The sequence below is a fragment of the Peromyscus californicus genome, unplaced genomic scaffold (genome assembly GCF_007827085.1).
Source record: "Peromyscus californicus insignis strain IS unplaced genomic scaffold, ASM782708v3 Scaffold_11__1_contigs__length_118956290, whole genome shotgun sequence".
Classification (NCBI taxonomy): domain Eukaryota; kingdom Metazoa; phylum Chordata; class Mammalia; order Rodentia; family Cricetidae; genus Peromyscus; species Peromyscus californicus.
In genome coordinates this window covers 51,104,187-51,124,080 of record NW_026294402.1, presented here as the reverse complement: position 1 = coordinate 51,124,080, position 19,894 = coordinate 51,104,187, and the positions used below count along the sequence as shown (strand labels likewise).

The window sequence follows — 19,894 nt, the reverse complement described above, 5'->3', positions numbered from 1 at the left end:
CGGGGAATTAATCTCTCCCCGCCACCTCCTCTGCTTCTCTCTGCAGAGAATCACTCTCGGCCTGGGAAGGGGGCAGGGCCTGGCCAGCATCCTTTTTCTGTTTGGTGCTGGGCAGGCCTGCAGCTTCAGCTGGGGGCCTGGCTGGCTCTAGTCCCTTGGCTTGGATCCAAGATGTGGACATCTTAGAGCTGAGAGAGGCTGCTGAGATACAGCTCCCAGAAAGGCCTCTGCTTGCAAGCCTCCCAGGACAGGCTGCTCACAGTGGGCCCAAGATGGGTCTCCCACCTTCTCTTGTCTGATTCTGCTTTCTGCACCAGCCATGGACACTTGATACCTTCAGCCTTGACACGGTTCTTAGAGATCTGCAAGGTTCTCACTCTCCTCACCACATGTGGGGTTGTGCAAGGGCAGCTTTGTGGTCACCCTGCTGTGCCTGAGCAGGGCCCAGAATAGCCTGTGTCTGACCAGAGGCTCTACCAGCTCCATGGCATGAGCTCAGTTTACCATGTTGGAAGAATGGGCTTTCGCAAGGGACTGACCAGGACTCAGTTGAACAGAGAGGGCTTGACCAGCCAGTACCAGGAGAAGGGTAGTGTTTTTATTTATAGTTTGTCTAACCATGACATAAATAACTCATCAGACCTTGATTTGTGATGTATCAGGGGCTTATTTTTCCCTCTTTGTGAAGAACACATATCCCAAACCATCACCCATCCAATGACCTAGCTCCACCATGAGTTGTGTGTCACACTGGAGTGGCAGAGAAGGTGACTGCGGGTGGGCCTTCCTAGGCCAGCCTGAGGTACTGCGGGCCAAGAGCAGTCCCTGGTTCTCTTAGACCTCACTCCTCATCTGTATCACGGTCTCTAAGATGTAATTCGTCTGGATTCAGACTAGCTCAGGACCTTGAGCTAACAGCCCAGGCTCCGTTTCCTCACCAGTTCAGTGGGGATGATACCCTGAGGGCCAGTGGGGCAATCGTGCTTAGTATGTGCTCAGCATAAACTGCTTTCTTTCATCTTCACGAGCACGCTGTGCCCAGTTTGGTGAGGGTAGCATAGTCTGTGAGCCTCATTGCAAAGGAAGACATTATGATCTCAAGGGGTAAGAGCACTTCAAGATCTTAGAGGTCTCTAAAAGAGTGGTCAGGACAAGCTGGGGTATAACGAATCCCAGCTCTGCCCCTTGTTGCTGTGTGACTTCCGGCAAATGGTACACCTTCTCTGTGCTTCAGTCCTCTGACCAGGAGAACAGGGATAATTATTCCAACCTCCTCACACACAGAGTGTGAAGATGACACCGGTTGCCTGGCTGTGTGAGCGCTGCTTTGCTCTGTCCGTATGTTTTATAAAGTACTGTGTGTGGAGCGGGAGGGAGGCAGGGTTTAGACTCTCCAGAGTTCCTACCATGCTGTGACCTTGAACAGTCACAGGAACTCTTTATGTTGCCCTTTTCCTTTCTTCTCTTCTCTTTTCTTTTTTCTTTTGTTATTATTATTTTTTTTTTTTGAGATAGGATCTCTATATATAGTCCCGTTTGGCCTAGAACTATGTAGAACAATCTGGCCTCAAACTCAGAGATCCCCCTGTCTCTGCCTCCCAAGTGCTGGGATTAAAGGCGTGTCACCACACCCGATTGTTTCCAATTTTTTACCCACAAAACGGGTGTAAATGACTCCACCTGCCTTGGGGGTGGCTGTGGTTCCCACAGGACGCTTGATGCCAGGGGCCTTCTAGAAGGGTTCCCAGCCACCATTACCATGTTGGTCAAATGTCACCTAACTCCAATACCTGCTACTATCCCGATCCCTTGGGTTCCCTCTATTTAGGCTGCTCAGCTCTGTGAGTCTGTGCCCATCCCTCTCAAGCCCAAGGCCTGGGGCTCCCCCGGTGGTGGTAGGCTGGAGTATCTGGGAGAGGCCCTAGGAGTGAGCAGATGGGACATGGATACCCCTGCCCGAAGAGGATGGGGTGGGGCCTTCGGGGGTGCCTTTCTGTCCCTGAGAGCCTGGATTGGCATCTCAGCTCAGAAGAAGGGTCATATGGGGATGCAGGATCTGGGTTTCTGGCCTTCCCACCATCTCTTCACCCAAGGGATGACTCCCACTCAAGGAAGAGGGTGCTGTCTACTCAGGCAGGCCCTGCGCAGATGACCTTGCAAAGTGAATGTAAAGCTCCTAAAGTGGTCCAGTCCTCCCCCAGGATCACACAGCAGGGTGAGGTGCCCTGGCTGGAATCCAGGATAAGGCCCAGGAGCCCTTTGTCACCAAAGCTGACTTTCTCTGGGCCCTGCCCAACCCCTGCTCCTCTCTAAGTTGGGCCACTCCTGGAGGGCAGAGCCTATATATAGAAGCCTTTAAACACTAAGATGCTTTGACAATTAAAATTCATAATTTATCCCCCAAATGGCCTGAGGTTGTGGGCTGGCCGGAAGGCTGGCAGCTCCTGAGACGGGCTATGCTTGGGTCGAGTGGGCAGGGGCCTCCCTCCCTTGCACTCAGGGGCCAGGTGCTTGACCAGGGCAACCCATGGAGTTTAGGACAGCCAGGGTGGCTGGAGGCTGGCCCAACCTCACTTGTCCTAAAAGGCTGATAGGTAAGTAGCCCAGTTGGCGCCCTTCAGCCAGCCTCGGCCCACAGGCCAGGTCAGCACACTTGGGAGGAGATGGGATTTCTCAGTGTACCAAAGAGACAAGGCTGGCACCAGGCCAGGTACTCACCCACAAACACATGGGTGTTCTCTCTGTGTCACGTATGTACTGCTGTTTTCTCTCTGTGCATCACATACACACACTGATTCTTTCTCTGTCACATATACACACATTGATGCTCTCTAGCATCCTCCCTGCCCCCTCACCTGTGTACACACACACACACACACACACACACACACACACACACACACACCCCTGGGAACCTAGCAACCCTTTGCCAGAACCAAGAGCAAGAGGAAAATAAAGAATTAGGCACAACAAAGGACATGACCTCAATTTTCTTCCAGGTTGATTCTTCTCTCCCCTTGGGTGGGAGGGGGTAGAGCTAGAGGCACGTGCCAGCCGGGAGGGGACACACTGGGCTGTTCCAGCCTGCAAAGACCGCACTGCTCCTGCAGCTCAGCCTGGTTGCTGACCCTCCTCTCAGGGTCCCCTCCCCTGTGCCCAGGTGACCTGCTCCTGGGCTTTTCGCCTAGCCCTGCATTAGCGGCTCCCTCCTTAAACCGTTATCAGCCATTCACACCTCAGCAGGGATGAGTCAGGACAGCCAGAATGGAGTGTCTTGAAGGAGCCCAGGGACTGGGCCAGGATTTGGGGCAAGAGAAAAAAGCCAATGGGAGGTCCTGCATGCTTTCAGCCTGACCTGGCTGCAAGCCGCCTCCTCCTTCCTCCCCTTGCCGTCCCCCTCTCTTCTCAACTACCAGAATCCCTTCTTGAGCCTCAACTAGGCTTTGGAGGACAGAGTTGAATCCTGTCTAATGTTTCAGGGGCTGTCCCTGCAGTCCTGTGACTAGTTGAGGTGGGAGAGGCTAGGGGTGCGGAGGTGAATGAAATCCAGCTCTGCATTTTAATCTGGGAGCCCAAGAGAAGGAGAGAGCACCAGCAGCAGTGCTCCAGAGCAGCAGTGCTCCAGAGAAGTCCCGCGCGAGGGGAGGAGCACCCATGCCCCAGGTGGTGAGGGCTGGGCGGACCTGGGTGGGGAGGAAGCGGCAGGTAGCTGTGGGGTGTCTCTAGAAGGGCACCATACCACTCAGCCACTTGGTCCTAGCGGCCTGTGAACAGGTGCGCGTAACTGGTGCTACCATGCTACAACATGGACCCAGCAACTGTGAGGCTGACGACAAAGAGAGGCCCCCAGCAAGGCAGCAACTGGGATCAGGGCTCCAGCTGAGAAGCCCAGACTGCCGGTCACCTGTTCTGTGGTGACCTGAGTCCTCTTACTTTTGTTAGTCCCTGTCTGCCCACCTGAAGACGGTTAGCTGATCAACTCCACAGGCAGGGTGGTGGTAAGAACGAGGTAGCTTAACAGGCCCCAGGCTTCCAGCTAAACGCCGTTCACCGTGAGGTAGGAGCCAGTCAGCGGGACTAGCATGCAGGCCCTGGTCCCATCTACTTCTGATTTTTTTTTTTTTTTGAGGGGTTTCACCGTGTCACCCAGGCTGGCCTGGAACCCACAGAGCTTTCCACTTGCCCCTGCCTCTGGAGTGCTGGGATTAAAGGCACCAAGCCTGGGCCTCTCCCTGACTTTTGCCACTTCCCTGTCCCCATGCCTCTCTCACCCACCTCCTGCTTCTCCTTCTGCCTCCTCACCCCGCTTTCTCGCCTGCCTCCTCACCCTGTGAAACCCCACGCGCCTCTCTTCTGTCCTCCTCACCTGTCTTGCTCTCGCACAGGGTCCTTTATGGACATCGAGGCTGGGCCTGAGCACTGTGGGGATTCCCTAGCCAGCCTGTTCTGCCACAGACCCAGCTGTGGGAACAGTGAGCTTCAAGGCCATGTGACCTCAGGCCACCTGCCAGCCGAAGAATCTCAAAGGTTTGTTGCTCAGAGGGCCCAGGCCCAGCCTCATAGAGCAGAGACTCTGTGCAAACGTCATTCTTGAGGGGAGCAGGGACGACACAGGGGGACTGCCATCCCTGGGGAATGCTAAGTGGGGACACATGAAATACTGACACAGAGAACCCAGCATGACCAGGCCTTCCACCCAAGCTGCGGCTCACCCCAAATGAGGGGAGATCTGAGTCCAGACAAGGGCATGGGGTCACAGGAAGCCAAGTGGACAACCACTGAACACATGGCAGGTATCCCATCTACTGCAAGGGCTAAACACCTGGACATGGCTCTCTGAGGACCAGCAGCTTCCCTCTTCCCCAGGACACACTATAACAGAACACACACGAACACACACACACACACACACACACACACACACACACACACACACACACACCAGGCAGCCGGCTCTCCCAAGACCCACCAGAGGGACAGAGTCCTGCTACCTCCTGGCTTCGTGGCCTCATGCTGGCACGAAGGAGTTCCCTTCCTGGACCTCAGTTTCTCAACTGTAAAATGAGTGAGAAGTGCCTCTTGAGAACCCTGTCTCCAGGGTCTCTGGGACAGTGTGTAGAGCTCCACCCATGCAGCCTGCAGCAGGGACTCTCCAGTGTTGGTCTCCCCCTTTTCTGAACAGGCCTCTTACTGGCTTGTGGGCCTGGCTCAGAGCTGCACCCAGGTGCCACCAGACGATGCTGTGAATGGGACAGCGTGACCCCAGCCCATGCACGAGCCATCCCACACCGTTTCCTGCGCCATCAGTTGCTCTCCCCACCAGAGTCCTAGTGTAACTCTCCAATTAGGAGAGCTGAGCAGCCCAGGGACACCCACACCTGGATCCTCCCAGCCCTGATGAAACTTCAGCTCAGGTCTTCAGCCCCTTCCCTGTCCCCGGCCAAGGATGTTTGACTGTCCAGTGTTCCGAGTGTCCGTCCCTGGGAGACTCTGAAACCCAGTGTCTGTTCAGTGAGGGACACAGGCCAGGAAGAGCAGGCATTGCCCAGGGCACCCCACAGGCTGGTGCAGAGAAATGCAAATGGCCAGCGTCAGGTAGCAGTCTGAGCCAGGCCATGTCTGCCCTGGGACGCAAGGGAAGGTGTGGGTGGTGGCTGGCAACCCACCCATCCCTGCTGCACACAGCTCAGAGCCTCATCTTGATCTACACTGGTGGTTCAGCTGCCTCCCCAGCCCTGCTTCGGGGAGGGCTCGGGCCGCTGCAGGGTCTGGGCATCGTGCCCTGGGCACTGCTATCCTCTGTCTGCCACCTGCCTGTCTTTGATGGTTTTTTCTTTGTATTTAGTGTTCCAATTTTGAGTTCTTGCCCTCATGAGAAGCCCTTCAGGGGGGCAAGGATCCGAATTAAAACACTGATTAAAAAGCATAAAGCACCCTGGAAAGTACAGGAGCAGCCCTAGACCGCCAGAGCCCTGGTGATGAGTTACATTGCCCACTTAGCAGACTGGGTGACCCTCTCAGACATGACCTCCCAACATGTTATACTGACAAGGACCCTGTGGGGTGTGAGTCTAGGGGCCTATACCCAACATGTTCTGCTGTCTGTTATGCTGGTATGGACAGGCATCCTAGCTTCCCAAGGCCTTCGTTTCCCTATCTTTCAGGACAGGCAGCCACCTATAAAAGACAGAGAATGATGGGCTGAGGAGGGAGCTCAGTCTGTAAAATGCTTGCCCCGTGAATATGAGGGCCTGAGTTCAGATCTCCAGCACTCACATGGATGTACTACGGTGATGTTCACCTACAATCCCAGTGCTCGGAAGGTAGAGACAAGGATCCCTAGAGCTTGTAGGTCAGCCAGTCTAGCTGAACTGGTGAGCTCCAGACTCAGTCAGAGGCGTTGTGTCAAAAAATTATGGTGGAAGCCGGGCGGTGGTGGCGCACGCCTTTAATCCCAGCACTCGGGAGGCAGAGCCAGGCGGATCTCTGTGAGTTCACGGCCAGCCTGGGCTACCAAGTGAGTTCCAGGAAAGGCACAAAGCTACACAGAGAAACCCTGTCTCAAAAAAAAAAAAAAAAAATTATGGTGAAAAGTGATAGAGGAAGCCATCTGATGCTGACCTCTGGCCTCCAAACACATGTGTGCACATGTATGAACATTTCTTCTCTCTCTCTCTCTCTCTCTCTCTCTCTCTCTCTCTCTCTCTCTCTCTCTCTCTCTCACACACACACACACACACACACACACACACACACACACGTGCTCACACAGAAGGAGTAGAACAAGGCAATTCAGAGGATGTGTACACAGGAGCTCTCCTGACCTCATGGTGCATGGCCATCGCTCTGTGGCAGACTGCCTGGCTTGGGGGTAGTAGTTCTACAGGGCAAGGCTGCCCAGCTTTTCCACCAACAGTTTTAAGTACCGCAGGTTTCACTGTTCAGTGGGCCTGCACCAAGGTCAGCCCCGGCAGAGGGGCCCCCACTACCTATAACAACTCCCTCTTGATCACGTGCTGCCTCCCACAGGACGTTCACTCGCCTGTGTTCTTGAGCACCTCACTATGGCAGATGAGATGGATGGAGCTGGGACAGTGGCGGTGTGACCCAGAGGTGACATACATCACGTGGTGGCTGGAGAGCATGTTTCCCTCTTTGTTTGGCTGCCAGGATGCTCCCCTCTGTTCTCTATGCAGGACATTGTGGTATGGTCCCCAGCTGCCCCCCACCCTTCCCTCTTGTCATCCTCTTGCTCCTTAACTTTTCCCTCAGTTGGTCCAAGTGTCATGTGGAAGGAGCTGAGCCACACAGCCATCGCATGCCACTGCTGGGAAGAGTTGAGTGCATGTGTGCTGTAGACAAGTGAGGATGTCCAAGGGACTCGGGGAGGACTTCGTGGGGGAGGAGGTCTTTGGGGTAGGAGGCTGGAAAGGCAGCTGGGACAGTTCTCCGAAAGGAGACGGCTTAGAGGCAGGGTGTGCAGGTAAAGTGGGGACGCCTGTGTGGCTCTGTGGGGTGGGAGAGGAGGCAGGGGGATGCTGTACACACAGGTGCTGTGCAGGTGTGCAGGAAGGGCTTGTCAACGTCTCGGGGTCCTTATTCCTCCCTTCTCTCTTCTTCAGCCCCCTCGGGCAGCTCCCAGGCTAGCCCGGGCCTGAGATGGGTGCTAAAAGTCCTGTTCACCTCTTGAAGTCCCTGGCCTCACACCCAAACCAGCCCCAGCTGCTGGCCCAATTACTTATTGATTGCCTGTCAGGATGTTTGCTTTTCTGGTGGGTCACTGGAGCGTGTGTGACTGTGGAAAATGGTCCTGTGGGGGCAGGGTAGGGAGATGCTCAGATAGAAGAATCTGGAGAGAGAATGAGGGGGAGTTATGGGGAGGGTGACAAAACCCTTGGGGATAACAAAACTGTGCGGATTCCGTAACACGTCAGTGACACCATGAGTTCTCTCTGGTTAATCAGTCACTTAGTCAATCAACAACCAGGAAATACCTGTCAGTTCTTGAAGACCAGTAGAGCATTTGAAAGTGCGTGGAGCCAGCGCCTCTGGTCCAAATTGGTCCCTGCTACTGGTTGAGTGGCAGTCACAGCCTCTCAGAGCCTCAGTGGCCTTACTAGTTGACACGGATGACAAACGTGGATGACATCTATGACAAATTGTGGCTTGAAGGCAGAGGCTGTGTCAAGGGGGCGGGGAAGAGCCCAAACTGGGCACAGACGGGACTCCCAAGCCTGGCTTCCCAGTCTGGCAGTAAGTTCACAGGGCCATGGGTACAGGGCCGGATTGCAGTAGTACGGCCCACCGGGGCCAGAGGCCAGAGTGCGGAGCACCGCAGAAGACTGCTGTGGACCACTGCTTTGGTGCATCCCTGAAGGTCTCTTGGCTCCTCCCCACCCCATCTCCAGGCCAGTTCCCACAGAGGGAGTTGAAGGCGAGGCGGGCAGCACCAGGAACCGGAGAGCTATGCAGGGCTCGCTCCACCTGCTACCCCGGCAGGCTCCGACCCTGTCTGTCACCTCCCACCAAGTTCAGCAAGTCTTAGGACCCAGCTTAACCAGTCTTGTATGCTCAGTGCTCCAGTGTGGGCGGGCACCTCTGAGACTGCCTATCCTCGTCTTAGAGGTCAGACCAGTAACTGGAGGAACCTGGTGGTGGGAACCCAGAGAGGCACATGGACAGGACTTCTGAAGGGGGAATCCTTCGTCTTGGGAGTCAGTTAAGACTTCTCAGGCTTAGCTGGGTCTTCAAAACAGAGTTTCTGCAGTCTAGAGAAGCGACATTCTAGGAAGAACGGCACGGTAAGGCCAGGAAGCCCTCCTGTCCTGGGTTGAATAGCTGATCGGATCAGGGTCCTTGCAGAAGAGGTAGTCCAGAGCTCACAGGATCCACAGGACCCCGAGTGAGATCTTCAGGTGCTGAGACTTCCTGGCTGGGTCCTGGCTTCTGGATGGTGCCCCATCCTGGAGTAAATTTGGTACCTTCTACGGGTACCCAGGGTTTGTAGGCCACCCAGGACTCAGTGGCAGAGTTGAGTGGAACATATCATGGTGTCTGCCAGGGTAGAGTACCCAGCAGCCTCAGGAGTCCTTGCCCTGTGGGCTGGGTCCAGTTGCGTTCTCCTTCCCCTGCAGGACTATTCCCAGAAACCTGGCCTTGAGCCTCTGTGAATCTGGGTGGCTCACCAAGCCTGGCTTTATCGCTGATGAGGCTCTGGGTGAGTTGAGACTCAGGACATGCTTAGAGTAAACTGTCTGTGAATACCCTAAAGGAGATGGCACTGCCCCTCCTCTGCCACCTTTCCGTCTGGGATGGGCATGAGGTGGGGGCCCAGCCACACACTGCCTGCTTACGGCCGCCTCTCTCCTGTGCTTGCTTTCCCGCTGCAGGTGAGCGAGAGGATGCTGGTGGGGGGCTTGAGAAGCATGCCCAGCCCCCTCCTGGCCTGCTGGCAGCCCATCCTCCTGCTGGTACTGGGCTCCGCCCTGTCAGGCTCTGCCACCGGCTGCCCGCCCCGCTGCGAGTGCTCAGCGCAGGACCGAGCAGTGCTCTGCCACCGAAAGCGCTTAGTGGTGGTGCCCGAGGGCATCCCCACCGAGACTCGCCTGCTGGACCTGGGCAAAAACCGCATCAAGACCCTCAACCAGGACGAGTTCGCCAGCTTCCCACACCTGGAGGAGCTGGAGCTCAATGAGAACATCGTGAGCGCCGTGGAGCCCGGCGCCTTCAACAACCTCTTCAACCTGCGGACGCTGGGGCTGCGGAGCAACCGCCTGAAGCTCATCCCGCTGGGCGTCTTCACCGGCCTCAGCAACCTGACCAAGCTGGACATCAGTGAGAACAAGATTGTCATCCTGCTGGACTACATGTTCCAAGACCTATACAACCTCAAGTCACTGGAGGTCGGTGACAACGACCTCGTCTACATCTCCCATCGAGCCTTCAGCGGCCTCAACAGCCTGGAGCAGCTGACCCTGGAGAAATGTAACCTGACCTCCATCCCCACCGAGGCACTTTCCCACCTGCACGGCCTCATCGTCCTGCGGCTGCGACATCTCAACATCAATGCCATCAGGGACTACTCCTTCAAGAGGCTGTACCGACTCAAGGTCTTGGAGATCTCCCACTGGCCCTACCTGGATACCATGACCCCCAACTGCCTCTACGGCCTCAACCTGACATCCCTGTCCATCACGCACTGCAACCTGACCGCCGTGCCCTATCTGGCCGTTCGCCATCTGGTCTATCTCCGCTTCCTCAATCTTTCCTACAACCCCATCGGTACCATCGAAGGCTCCATGCTGCATGAGCTGCTGCGGTTGCAGGAGATCCAGCTGGTGGGTGGGCAGCTGGCCGTGGTGGAGCCCTATGCCTTCCGTGGGCTCAACTACCTACGTGTGCTCAATGTCTCCGGCAACCAGCTGACCACCCTGGAGGAGTCGGCCTTCCACTCAGTGGGCAACCTGGAGACACTCATCCTGGACTCCAACCCCCTGGCTTGTGACTGCCGGCTACTGTGGGTATTCCGGCGCCGCTGGCGGCTGAACTTCAACAGGCAGCAACCGACCTGCGCCACGCCCGAGTTCGTCCAGGGCAAGGAATTCAAGGACTTCCCGGATGTACTCCTACCCAACTACTTCACCTGCCGCAGGGCCCACATCCGGGACCGCAAGGCACAGCAGGTGTTCGTGGACGAGGGCCACACGGTGCAGTTTGTGTGCCGAGCGGATGGCGACCCTCCTCCAGCCATCCTTTGGCTCTCACCCCGCAAGCACTTGGTCTCGGCTAAGAGCAATGGGCGGCTCACAGTCTTCCCTGATGGCACGCTGGAGGTGCGCTACGCCCAGGTACAGGACAACGGCACGTACCTGTGCATCGCAGCCAACGCTGGCGGCAACGACTCCATGCCCGCCCACCTGCACGTGCGCAGCTACTCGCCCGACTGGCCCCATCAGCCCAACAAGACGTTCGCCTTCATCTCCAACCAGCCAGGCGAGGGAGAGGCCAACAGCACCCGCGCCACCGTGCCTTTCCCCTTCGACATCAAGACGCTCATCATCGCCACCACCATGGGCTTCATCTCCTTCCTAGGCGTTGTCCTCTTCTGCCTGGTGCTGCTGTTTCTCTGGAGCCGGGGCAAAGGCAACACAAAGCACAACATCGAAATTGAGTACGTGCCCCGGAAATCGGACGCAGGCATCAGCTCCGCTGATGCGCCCCGCAAGTTCAACATGAAGATGATATGAGGAAGGGGCGGGGTTTGGGGCCCAGGAACCCCCAGGGGAACACTGGGCAGGGAAGGAGCCGGGCTGCTGCCCACTCACTCCCAGGCCTTCCCACCTCCTCCCTGCCCTCCTCACCCACTCTCCCCCTCCCTCCACGTGCCCCTGCTGCCTCGCCAGCCCTCACCGCCTGCCCTCCTTCTACCAGGACTTCAGAAGGCCAGGCCTGAGGACCCCACCTGCACAGGGGCCAGAGTTGACAGACGAATCCAAAGCCGATAAACCGACACACGGCAGAGTCAATAATTCAATTAAAAAAAAAAGTTACAAACTTCCTCTGTAACTTGGGTTTCAATAATTATGGATTTTTATGAAAACTTGAAATAATAAAAAGAAAAAAAACTATTTCCTATAGCTAGTCGGAATGCAAACTTTTGATGTCCTGATGGCCCCGGGGCCTTCTTCCAACTCAGTTTCTTGTTTTCTCTTTCTCCTCCTCTTCCTCCTCTCTCTTCTCTTCCCCTGTGGGGAGGGATCACTCAGGAAAACAGGGAAGGAGATTCCAGCCCCACCCTCTGGCCCACTCTGCTAGGCACCATTTGGAGCCATGGGTGGCAGCCCAGCTCCAGGGCCCAGCTCTAGCTTTTTACAAAAAGTAGGGGAGCGGACAGGACTGCCCGGTGTGGGTAGGGCTTGTCTGCTGGCTGCCGGGCAGCACTGCCCAGGGGAGGTGGGGGCCAGGCTTGGGTGTGGCTGAAACTGGGACCGGCTGGGGTCCTCCTGGGGGGAACAGCACAGTCAGTGGAAAGAGTCAGGAGCCAGAGGCAGGCCCGAGTCTTCTCCTCTGGTCCCAGCTCTGCTGCTCACTGTTGTGTGACTCAAGCAGGTCACTGGCCCACTCTGGGCCTCAGTCTCCACATCTGTACAAATGGGAACATTATCCCTGCCCTGCCTACCTCACAGGGCTGTTGTGAGGAACTGATGAGATGATGTATGTGAAACACTTTGTAATCTGTAAAGCGCTGTGCACATGTGTGGGTGACTGCTCTCATTATGGTCATTATTCTCTCACTGTGGGATGGGATCCCTATGGGGTCAGGGCTGGGGAAGGGGGGGCAGCTCTTGGGCCTCCCATAGGCTCCTCCTAGGACACTGGTTGGGCTGGAGAGTCAGGGTTCTAGCTCCACAGTGCATGGTAGATTCTTCTACCTCTGACCAGGAGGCCCCCTAGACAGAAGCCAGCTTTGGCCTGGACATGTACCGATATTGGGAGTGCCATCTCTCTCCAAGTCTTATATCCACAACTATTTACTGACTGTCTGCTACTTCCTGCCTAGAGCCCTCAGGGTAGGAGGCCATTCTGGGGCAGTCTGGAGACAGTCTGTCACCTAGCTCTATCAATCCTTCCACTAGGCCATGCTCTGGACCTATCCTGGACTCGGCAGGGGTCTCTTGGATTTGGGTCTGGGACCCAGCTGCCCATGAGCTGACCAGGAGAGCCAGACAATAACCTCCACCTAGACCATACTGTTCAAATCAAATCTAAATGCTCCCAACTCGGCCATGGAGAAGGTTGTCCTGGGCAACAGAGTGGCAAGTGAGTGGTCGTCTGTCACTTTCCTAGAAAGAATCCTTTGGGCCTGACTGAAAAGCTAACCACAGCTTGGTCAGCAGACCTAGCATGCACTGTGCCTCGTGTCTATGGGCAGGGAGGGCACGGGCCAGGGACACCGGCCTTTCCACTCCAAGTTGGTGCTTCCTCCTATGGAAAGCTTCTGTTCAGCCCTGTGGGCCCAGGGTTTCCTGCCTCCCGTGCATCCTCTGGCTAAGGGAAAGCTGTAGCGATGCAGAGACCAAGGGGCACAGACCCAGCTGAGCAAAGCCAGAGAACAATAGGGAAGTTTCTCCTCGGTATCAAGAAACTGCCAGAATGCAGCTCATCCAGTGGGCTCCCACCTCCAAACCAAGGCCTGGGAGGGAGCAGCATGTCTGGTGAGAAAGCCTGAAATGAGCACTTGGTCCTTTACTCATTCATTTATTCATTCATTCATTCATTCATTCATTCCTCGGACATCATTGCCAGGGCTCTGCTCCCAGCTTGGCTGATGTCTAAGGCTATAGCCAGCCTTGCCCAGGACTGCCCTGGTTCTGAACAAGGCTTGAGCCCTCTGGTGACCTCCTACAGGACTCAGTGGAGATCCCCAGAGGAAGCTTAGACAGGTCATTACAAAGTTCTGAGGTCTAAGGTCCGGTCTGTGTTCAAGTTCTAATTCTGTCCCTCACAGCTAGGCAGGATGATCCTCCAAGCCCAAGGTCCTCACCTGCAGAATAAAGATCCTTTTTTTTTTTTTTTTTTGAGTCAGGTCTCACTATGTAGTCCTACCTGGCCTAGAACTCACAGACCACCTGCCTCTGCCTCCCGAGTGCTGGGTTAAAGATATGTGCCACCATGCCTAGTCTTGATCTTACTGCTTTTGCTGGGTGAGAAGGATCAAATGAGAAAGAGGTATGTTTGATGACTGGTACTATGGTGGTAATGTTGATTACTGTCAAATCCAGCTCTTGTACACATACAGAGAATGAGGACCAGGGATGCCGGTACTTAGTTGAAGCTGGTCAGCCTCTAAGCGACTAGACCATGGTCTGCTTCCAGACTCTGAGCCATAGCCTTCTCATCCTGGCTCAGGGCTTCTCAGCCATGCAGGAAGAAGAGAATTCAATGGGAAACCACAGAGGCTGGGATATGTAGGGTCCTTAGCATGTAAGTGGTCTACATCAAGAGGCTAGTCATATTGCATGATGCTTATGTAGAACCCTGTAGGCCTGCCATCTCCTGAGAGAGCCCAGAGCCCAGGCTCTCTGCCATCCAGTCTGGAGGCTGAGCTAGTACACCCTCTTTCCTCTCCAAGAAGCTGCATATGGAATTGTCACATGATCTCTGGGATGCCTCAGGTGCTGCTAGAGTAATGGGGCCAAGGCACTAATTTACTCCTGGCTACAGAAATGGTTCCCACAGAAACTCAGGGACATGAGAAAATTCTTAGGTTGCTATCAGGTTGGAAAGAGTCAGTTTGGGAGAGGAGTGCCCGGGGTCATAGGACAGGGTTGGTTGGTCTGGAAGCTAGAAGGCTGGTGGGTCTCGGCACAGCCTCTTCACTGTGGAAAGTGTCATCTGCAGAGGAAGGTACTCTCCCCCAGGACTGCCATAAGCCTCACTAGGGCTCAAGGGGCATCCTGGAATGCCCAGTAGCCTCTGGAAGGGACACAGGAGCATCAGAGACCCTACCAAGGATACACAGGCACTGGCCTGGAACCTGAACCCAGAGGCAGGCAGAATCAAAGACTTTCTGGCCCCCTGCACCTACACTCTATCATAATTCTGGGGTCCTGACCTGCACCTGGAGTCCTGCAGGGATGTCCTGCTGTCCCAAATACAGAACCGGGGGTGGGGGCTGCACCTGTGGCCCTGCTGGGGTGTCCTGCCATCCCAAATGCAGCAGGGAGCTGTGCCCAACTAACTAACCTGTCCACCTGAGACCAAGGGAAGAAGCGGTAGGAAGCTCTTGGGGTAGAGAGGACAAGATCTGGAATCCTGAGCATCCACCCATTTTCCAAGGGATGGAACCAAAGCCACTCTAGGAGCAGGGCATGACAGAGAGATGATGGGGCTACCCCCACAAAGCAAATGGACCAGGCCAAGCTGACCCCCAGGAGATAAGCCCTAGAGGGTGCAGAGAGTTCCTCTTTCTATTTACCCCTGATATGTCACGTGAGGCTCAGAGAGGGAGAGTAACCCACCAGAGGCAGACAGCAGAGGCAGGTAGACCACAGGCTTTAGAGTTCAAATCCCATCACCACTGAGACCCCTGTACAAAATGGGGTCCAGAATCCTATTTTTAGGGTACCTTGGAATATTAAAGATAATGTTGTATGATTTGGGGAACACTGGTGATTGCCGTGATTAGCCTAATGGGCAAGCAGGGGAATGGTGGCTGAACCCAGGAACTGGAGTGTTAAGGACTTTGTAGGACTTGCTGCGGTCAGTTGGAAGCCAAGCCGGGTCATCCCCTGCATATGGCTCCTAGAGACCTAACTGTGTGGGGAAGTAAGAACAGACATGGACACCAGTCTCCCTGCTTAGGATAGAATAGTCATACCCAAGGCCCTAAAGGGCAGGGCCATGTTTGTGAGCAGGGCCATGTTTGTGAGTACCTATGAGAAGGGGCTACACACAGCAAAGGGAAGAGGCAGGATGGACCTTTGACTGACATCAGGGTCCCTGGGGAAGTCCTGTCGCTAGCTGGTCAAGAGGCTTTGAGACTCTTTTTTTTTTTTTTTTTTTGGTTTTTCGAGACAGGGTTTCTCTGTGTAGCTTTGCGCCTTTCCTGGGACTCACTTGGTAGCCCAGGCTGGCCTCGAACTCACAGAGATCCGCCTGGCTCTGCCTCCCAAGTGCTGGGATTAAAGGCGTGCGCCACCACCGCCCGGCAGCTTTGAGACTCTTAAGGGCTGCTGTCAGGGTTCCTGTGGCACAAGGCAAGGACGGAGGTTGGGATGCAGCTCAGCTGGTAGAGTGCTTATGTAGCAAGGCCCCTGGTTCAATCCCTGCGACCACATATAAGTGAGTGGAACACACTGGTAATCCCAGGAGTAGAGGCTGGGGGATCTAGAGTTCAAGGTCATCCTCAGCTATGTAATGAGTTCAAGGCCAGCCTGGGGGGGGGGGGCAGATTAAAAAAAAAAACATACAATCAAGGACAGCACAGACCACCAGGGAGTGACTAACCCTCCCTGCGATAACAACGCATACAAGACAGAAACTCACTCCCTCACTCCCTCACTCCCTCACTCCCACCTGCTCTTAGGAAATCCCCAACTCCAGTCTGCTTCCTAGTATAGCTTATTAGAGTCTCTCATCTCTTCAGTCATAGTCGCAAAGAAAATGAATCCGATTGGTCACCTACCAGCCAATGCCTTGGCTGTCCAATCAACTGTGGCTAAGGAGTTGCAGAGGCCAGATTGGGTAAAGAATTCACAGAAGGGCCTGAGGGGTGGGGGTGGGGGTGGGGGTAGAATTTCCTGTTTCTGCACAGCTACCCCCAAAACTTAGTGGTTTCAAGTCACAATCATGTATTGGTATTCCCCCTTCCAGAACTAGGGCAGAGCTTGGAGCGGACAGCAGCCTATCTCTGTCCTGTGGGACGTCTACCAGGGGAGACTTGACTGGGGGGGCTGAAAGACCCAAGGTAGTTTCTGACCATGTCTGTTGCCTTATTAAGGCAGGCTGGAAAGGCTGGGGACAACTGGCTTCTGTTTCCACATGGTCCATCCAGACTCGAATACCATCTTCTTGGAGGCTCCCCTCTACCACAGTGTAATGGAAGCCACCAAGGGTCTTGAGGCCTGGGCCAGAATGTTCCATACAAGCATATGGGCTCCTTCTGTTGTCTGGGGTGTGTCACAGGCTCCTCGGTCTCAAGGGAGGAGAGAGTCTAGCCTGACAGGAGGAGCTGCATACTCATACTAGAAGATAATCAAGACATGAAGGATGCTTCCAGACCTTGGGAGTTGCCTTCTGCAGGAACGTCTATAGTCCCTTGGTCCTTGAAGGATGCATCCGTTGATATACAGGCCTCTACAGTTTCCTCAGGAGCAGGGGACTCCGAGAGTGCTGACAACTGCAGGGACCGTAGAGAGGCAAGGACTGACTGGCCTTGTCATTCCCTGGTACAATGTCCTTTCTGTGGCAGCTGCAGCAGAGGCAGGGGCAGTAATCCCGACAGTCACAGTTGAGCCAGGGTTGTGTGGGGACTAGGCTACAAGCCGTCCCTCCGTTTTCTTCTATAATTCCTAATCTGAAGAAGTTCTAACATACTCCCTTTCAGAGGTGAACCTGGAGGGCTGGGGGGTAGAAAGGACGCCTAGGCCCATCTTGAGGTCGATTTGAAAGCCAGGGCTCATTCTGAAGCACTCCCAATGCATGCTTCCCATCCATGAAGTGGGCACAGCTACCCCACCTCTGTCTGTCTTTCATGGGTGCATGAGGTGTTGGTAGCAAGCATGCTGTGGTGTGGGTAGGTGAACACAGTGGATGTGAACACCCATGGTCAGTATCTGTACCAGTTAATTCTCCTGGACCACCTGGCACCTCTGTAGAATGTAGAACTCTGATCAGAATACAAGACATAAGGTTTAGCATCTGTTCTGAAGGCCTGGCAATCTGGCCTTGGCATCTGCCAGGAGCTGGGGACACAGTGACCATGCAGTGCAGTCCGAGGTGGCCAGAGCTCTCCACAGGAGCTTGGTTGCTCACCCTACAAAGGGATTTATGGCCTCCTGTTATGACGTAATCTGCCTCCCCCAACCCTGATGTTACTGTGCCAGGGAGGGTTGGGGAGGCCTCTGGGGACACAGAGACTGAGGGCTGCCCCAGCACAGTCCCAGACCCTCTCTTCCCCCAGCTCCTTTGAGTCCAGAGGACCACAGCCTGGTTCTCTGAGCACCCTCATCAGCTCCATCCTTGTTCCCAGACCCTCTGTACTGTGGGGACACCTTCCTGGGATGGTGTTGCAGAATATTCCAGGGAACAAGAGGAAGAATCCAAAGGAAGGGAAGACCAGGCAGGAGCGGGGTGGGGGGTCCTCTCTGTGACCATCCCATGCCCACACAGAGCCCAGGGCTCACCGGCACTGAAGTGGTGCTCAGCCTGTTTTGACAATGAGAAACCAAAGTCTCAGAGGGGCCCAGCCAGCGCCCAGGGCTGCGAAGTGGTACCGTGATGTTTTCGAGAGGACAAAATGCTCTGCATTCCCACTGTGTAGACGAGGTACAGGGAGGGAATTGACAGGGCCAAGGTCACCGAAGGAGTCATTCGGCAGCAGCCCCCCCCCCCTCCCCCCCCCCCCCCCCCCCCCCCCCCCCCCCCCCGCTCTGATCCTAGTTGAACCAGGAAGTGGCCACAAGGAGGCCACCACCACAGCCCTCAGAAAACTCTCCCACAAGACACACAAGGTCAGGCAAGTGGGGGGAGGGGCTAGCTGGAGGGCCCTGACTTTGTTCTGACTCGCAGACATTTACATAGCTCGTTAAAAAAAATATGGCGTCGTAAAGAGAGACATGGACACAGTAAAGCTTGGCCCTCCATTACCTGCCAGCTCCACAGCCTCATAAGGGACACTCCAAGGACACAAGGAATAAAGCTGGGTAGAAATGGAGCGGCCCTCCACAGCAGCACCCACTGCTGGAGGGCAAAGCAGGCCGGGCGGAGTCTCTCCTGTGCCTGTCCACGGCCCAGCACTAGAAGTGGACATGCTTTGTGGGGTGACCTTGGACAAGTTCCTAAACATCTCTGAACCTATCTTTCCCAAGAGCCTGAGAGAAACCAACACCATCTACCCCTTTCCAGCTTCCAGCTTCCTCCCTGGCCTCACGGGATCCCTTCACACTCAAGCCTGACCTGCCCATGACAGCAGAAGCAACAATTCCAATAGATGGACTGTGTCTGGCCCATAAATCCTCATCAGCAGGATGCCATGCTACCTTGACAGTCACCTAGAACAACAGGAGACCTGTAGCCCCTCCACCTGCCCCAGCCCTGGGGCCCTTTCTGGCCTATTTCCCACACTGCCTCAAATGCTATTCCATACAGAGTCCCCAGAGGCCTTTCATCCAAACAGCCTTTCACATACCTTGGAGGCCTCCTTACCCACCCCGGTGTCTTCTTCCTCCAAAACCTACTAACCATCTACCACCTGGGATGAGTCCCGCCCCTCTGCCTCCCCCCCCCCCCCCCCCCCCCCGCCGCCGCCGCCGCCCCCCACTCCTGTACAGCTGAGATGGGGACCAGATGAGAAGCAGCTAGAGTCTTCTGGCCCCTGGGAGCAGGGAGGGTAGCAGGCCCCACAGCCAGAGCCAGGGCTGGGTCCTGGCTGACCAGGAGCCAGGAGGACAACTATTGCCTTTCTCGTGTGGCGCAGCTGGAAAGGACAGGGACAGTGCTAGGTTGATGGGTCCCTGCAGTCACCCAGGCAGAAAGGACTTTCAGGGGTGTGGGTTAGAGGGATGGGTGAACTGTCCCATAGTGAGGACATGAGCAGAGGAGACCAGCAGAGCAGGATGGGTTCCCAGAGCCCAGCTGGGCCCCACAAAAGCAGCTTTCCCAGTATACCTGTAGGGGAGTTCACGAGAGGTCTCACCTGGGGACTGCATGTATAGCTAGCTATGAAGTCCAGAGGCCCACCAGCAGAGGCAGGTTAGGGTACAGTAACCATTCATGCAGGGGGGGGGGGGGCAGATTGCAAACAGGTACTGGCTTTTCAAAGGGTCCCAGACCCTCAGCTCCAAGTCCTCTGGTTTAAAATGAAAACCTACTTCAATGTTCTGTTCTTGCTTTTGAGATCTCCCTGCGTTAGAGAGACTCTTCCCTCCTATTGGCACGTGACGTTTCTGTGGAGAGAAGGACAGATATGGGGTGATGGCTGGGTAAGCTGAGGCAGGATGTTTGATAGAGCATTGCCTGTGCAATGGGAGCTGTAGTGCATTCTTGAGCATAAGAGTGACACATTTCACAATTTAAGGAGGGAAGAATTGGGGGAGGCAGCGTCCAAAGTGAGTATACACACACACACACACACACACACACCACACCAGCAAACACACACACACACACACAC

At 55.2% G+C, this 19,894-nt stretch overlaps 1 protein-coding gene across 9 annotated transcripts in view; it reads left to right on the top strand.

The window, feature by feature from the left end:
* The window catches only part of Lingo1 (leucine rich repeat and Ig domain containing 1), a 266,682-nt gene that overhangs the window by 174,499 nt on the left and 72,289 nt on the right, over positions 1-19,894 (top strand). For 7 of the 9 annotated variants that reach the window (XM_052761253.1, XM_052761245.1, XM_052761226.1 and 4 more), the window contains one exon: positions 9,390-12,257. The exons of the other annotated variants lie outside the window; for them this stretch is intronic. In XM_052761253.1, coding sequence (XP_052617213.1) covers positions 9,402-11,246 — 1,845 coding nt within the window. In that variant the 5' untranslated portion in view covers positions 9,390-9,401 and the 3' untranslated portion in view covers positions 11,247-12,257. Of the gene's footprint in view, positions 1-9,389; positions 12,258-19,894 lie in introns of those variants that run through there. 9 annotated transcript variants of the gene reach the window in all.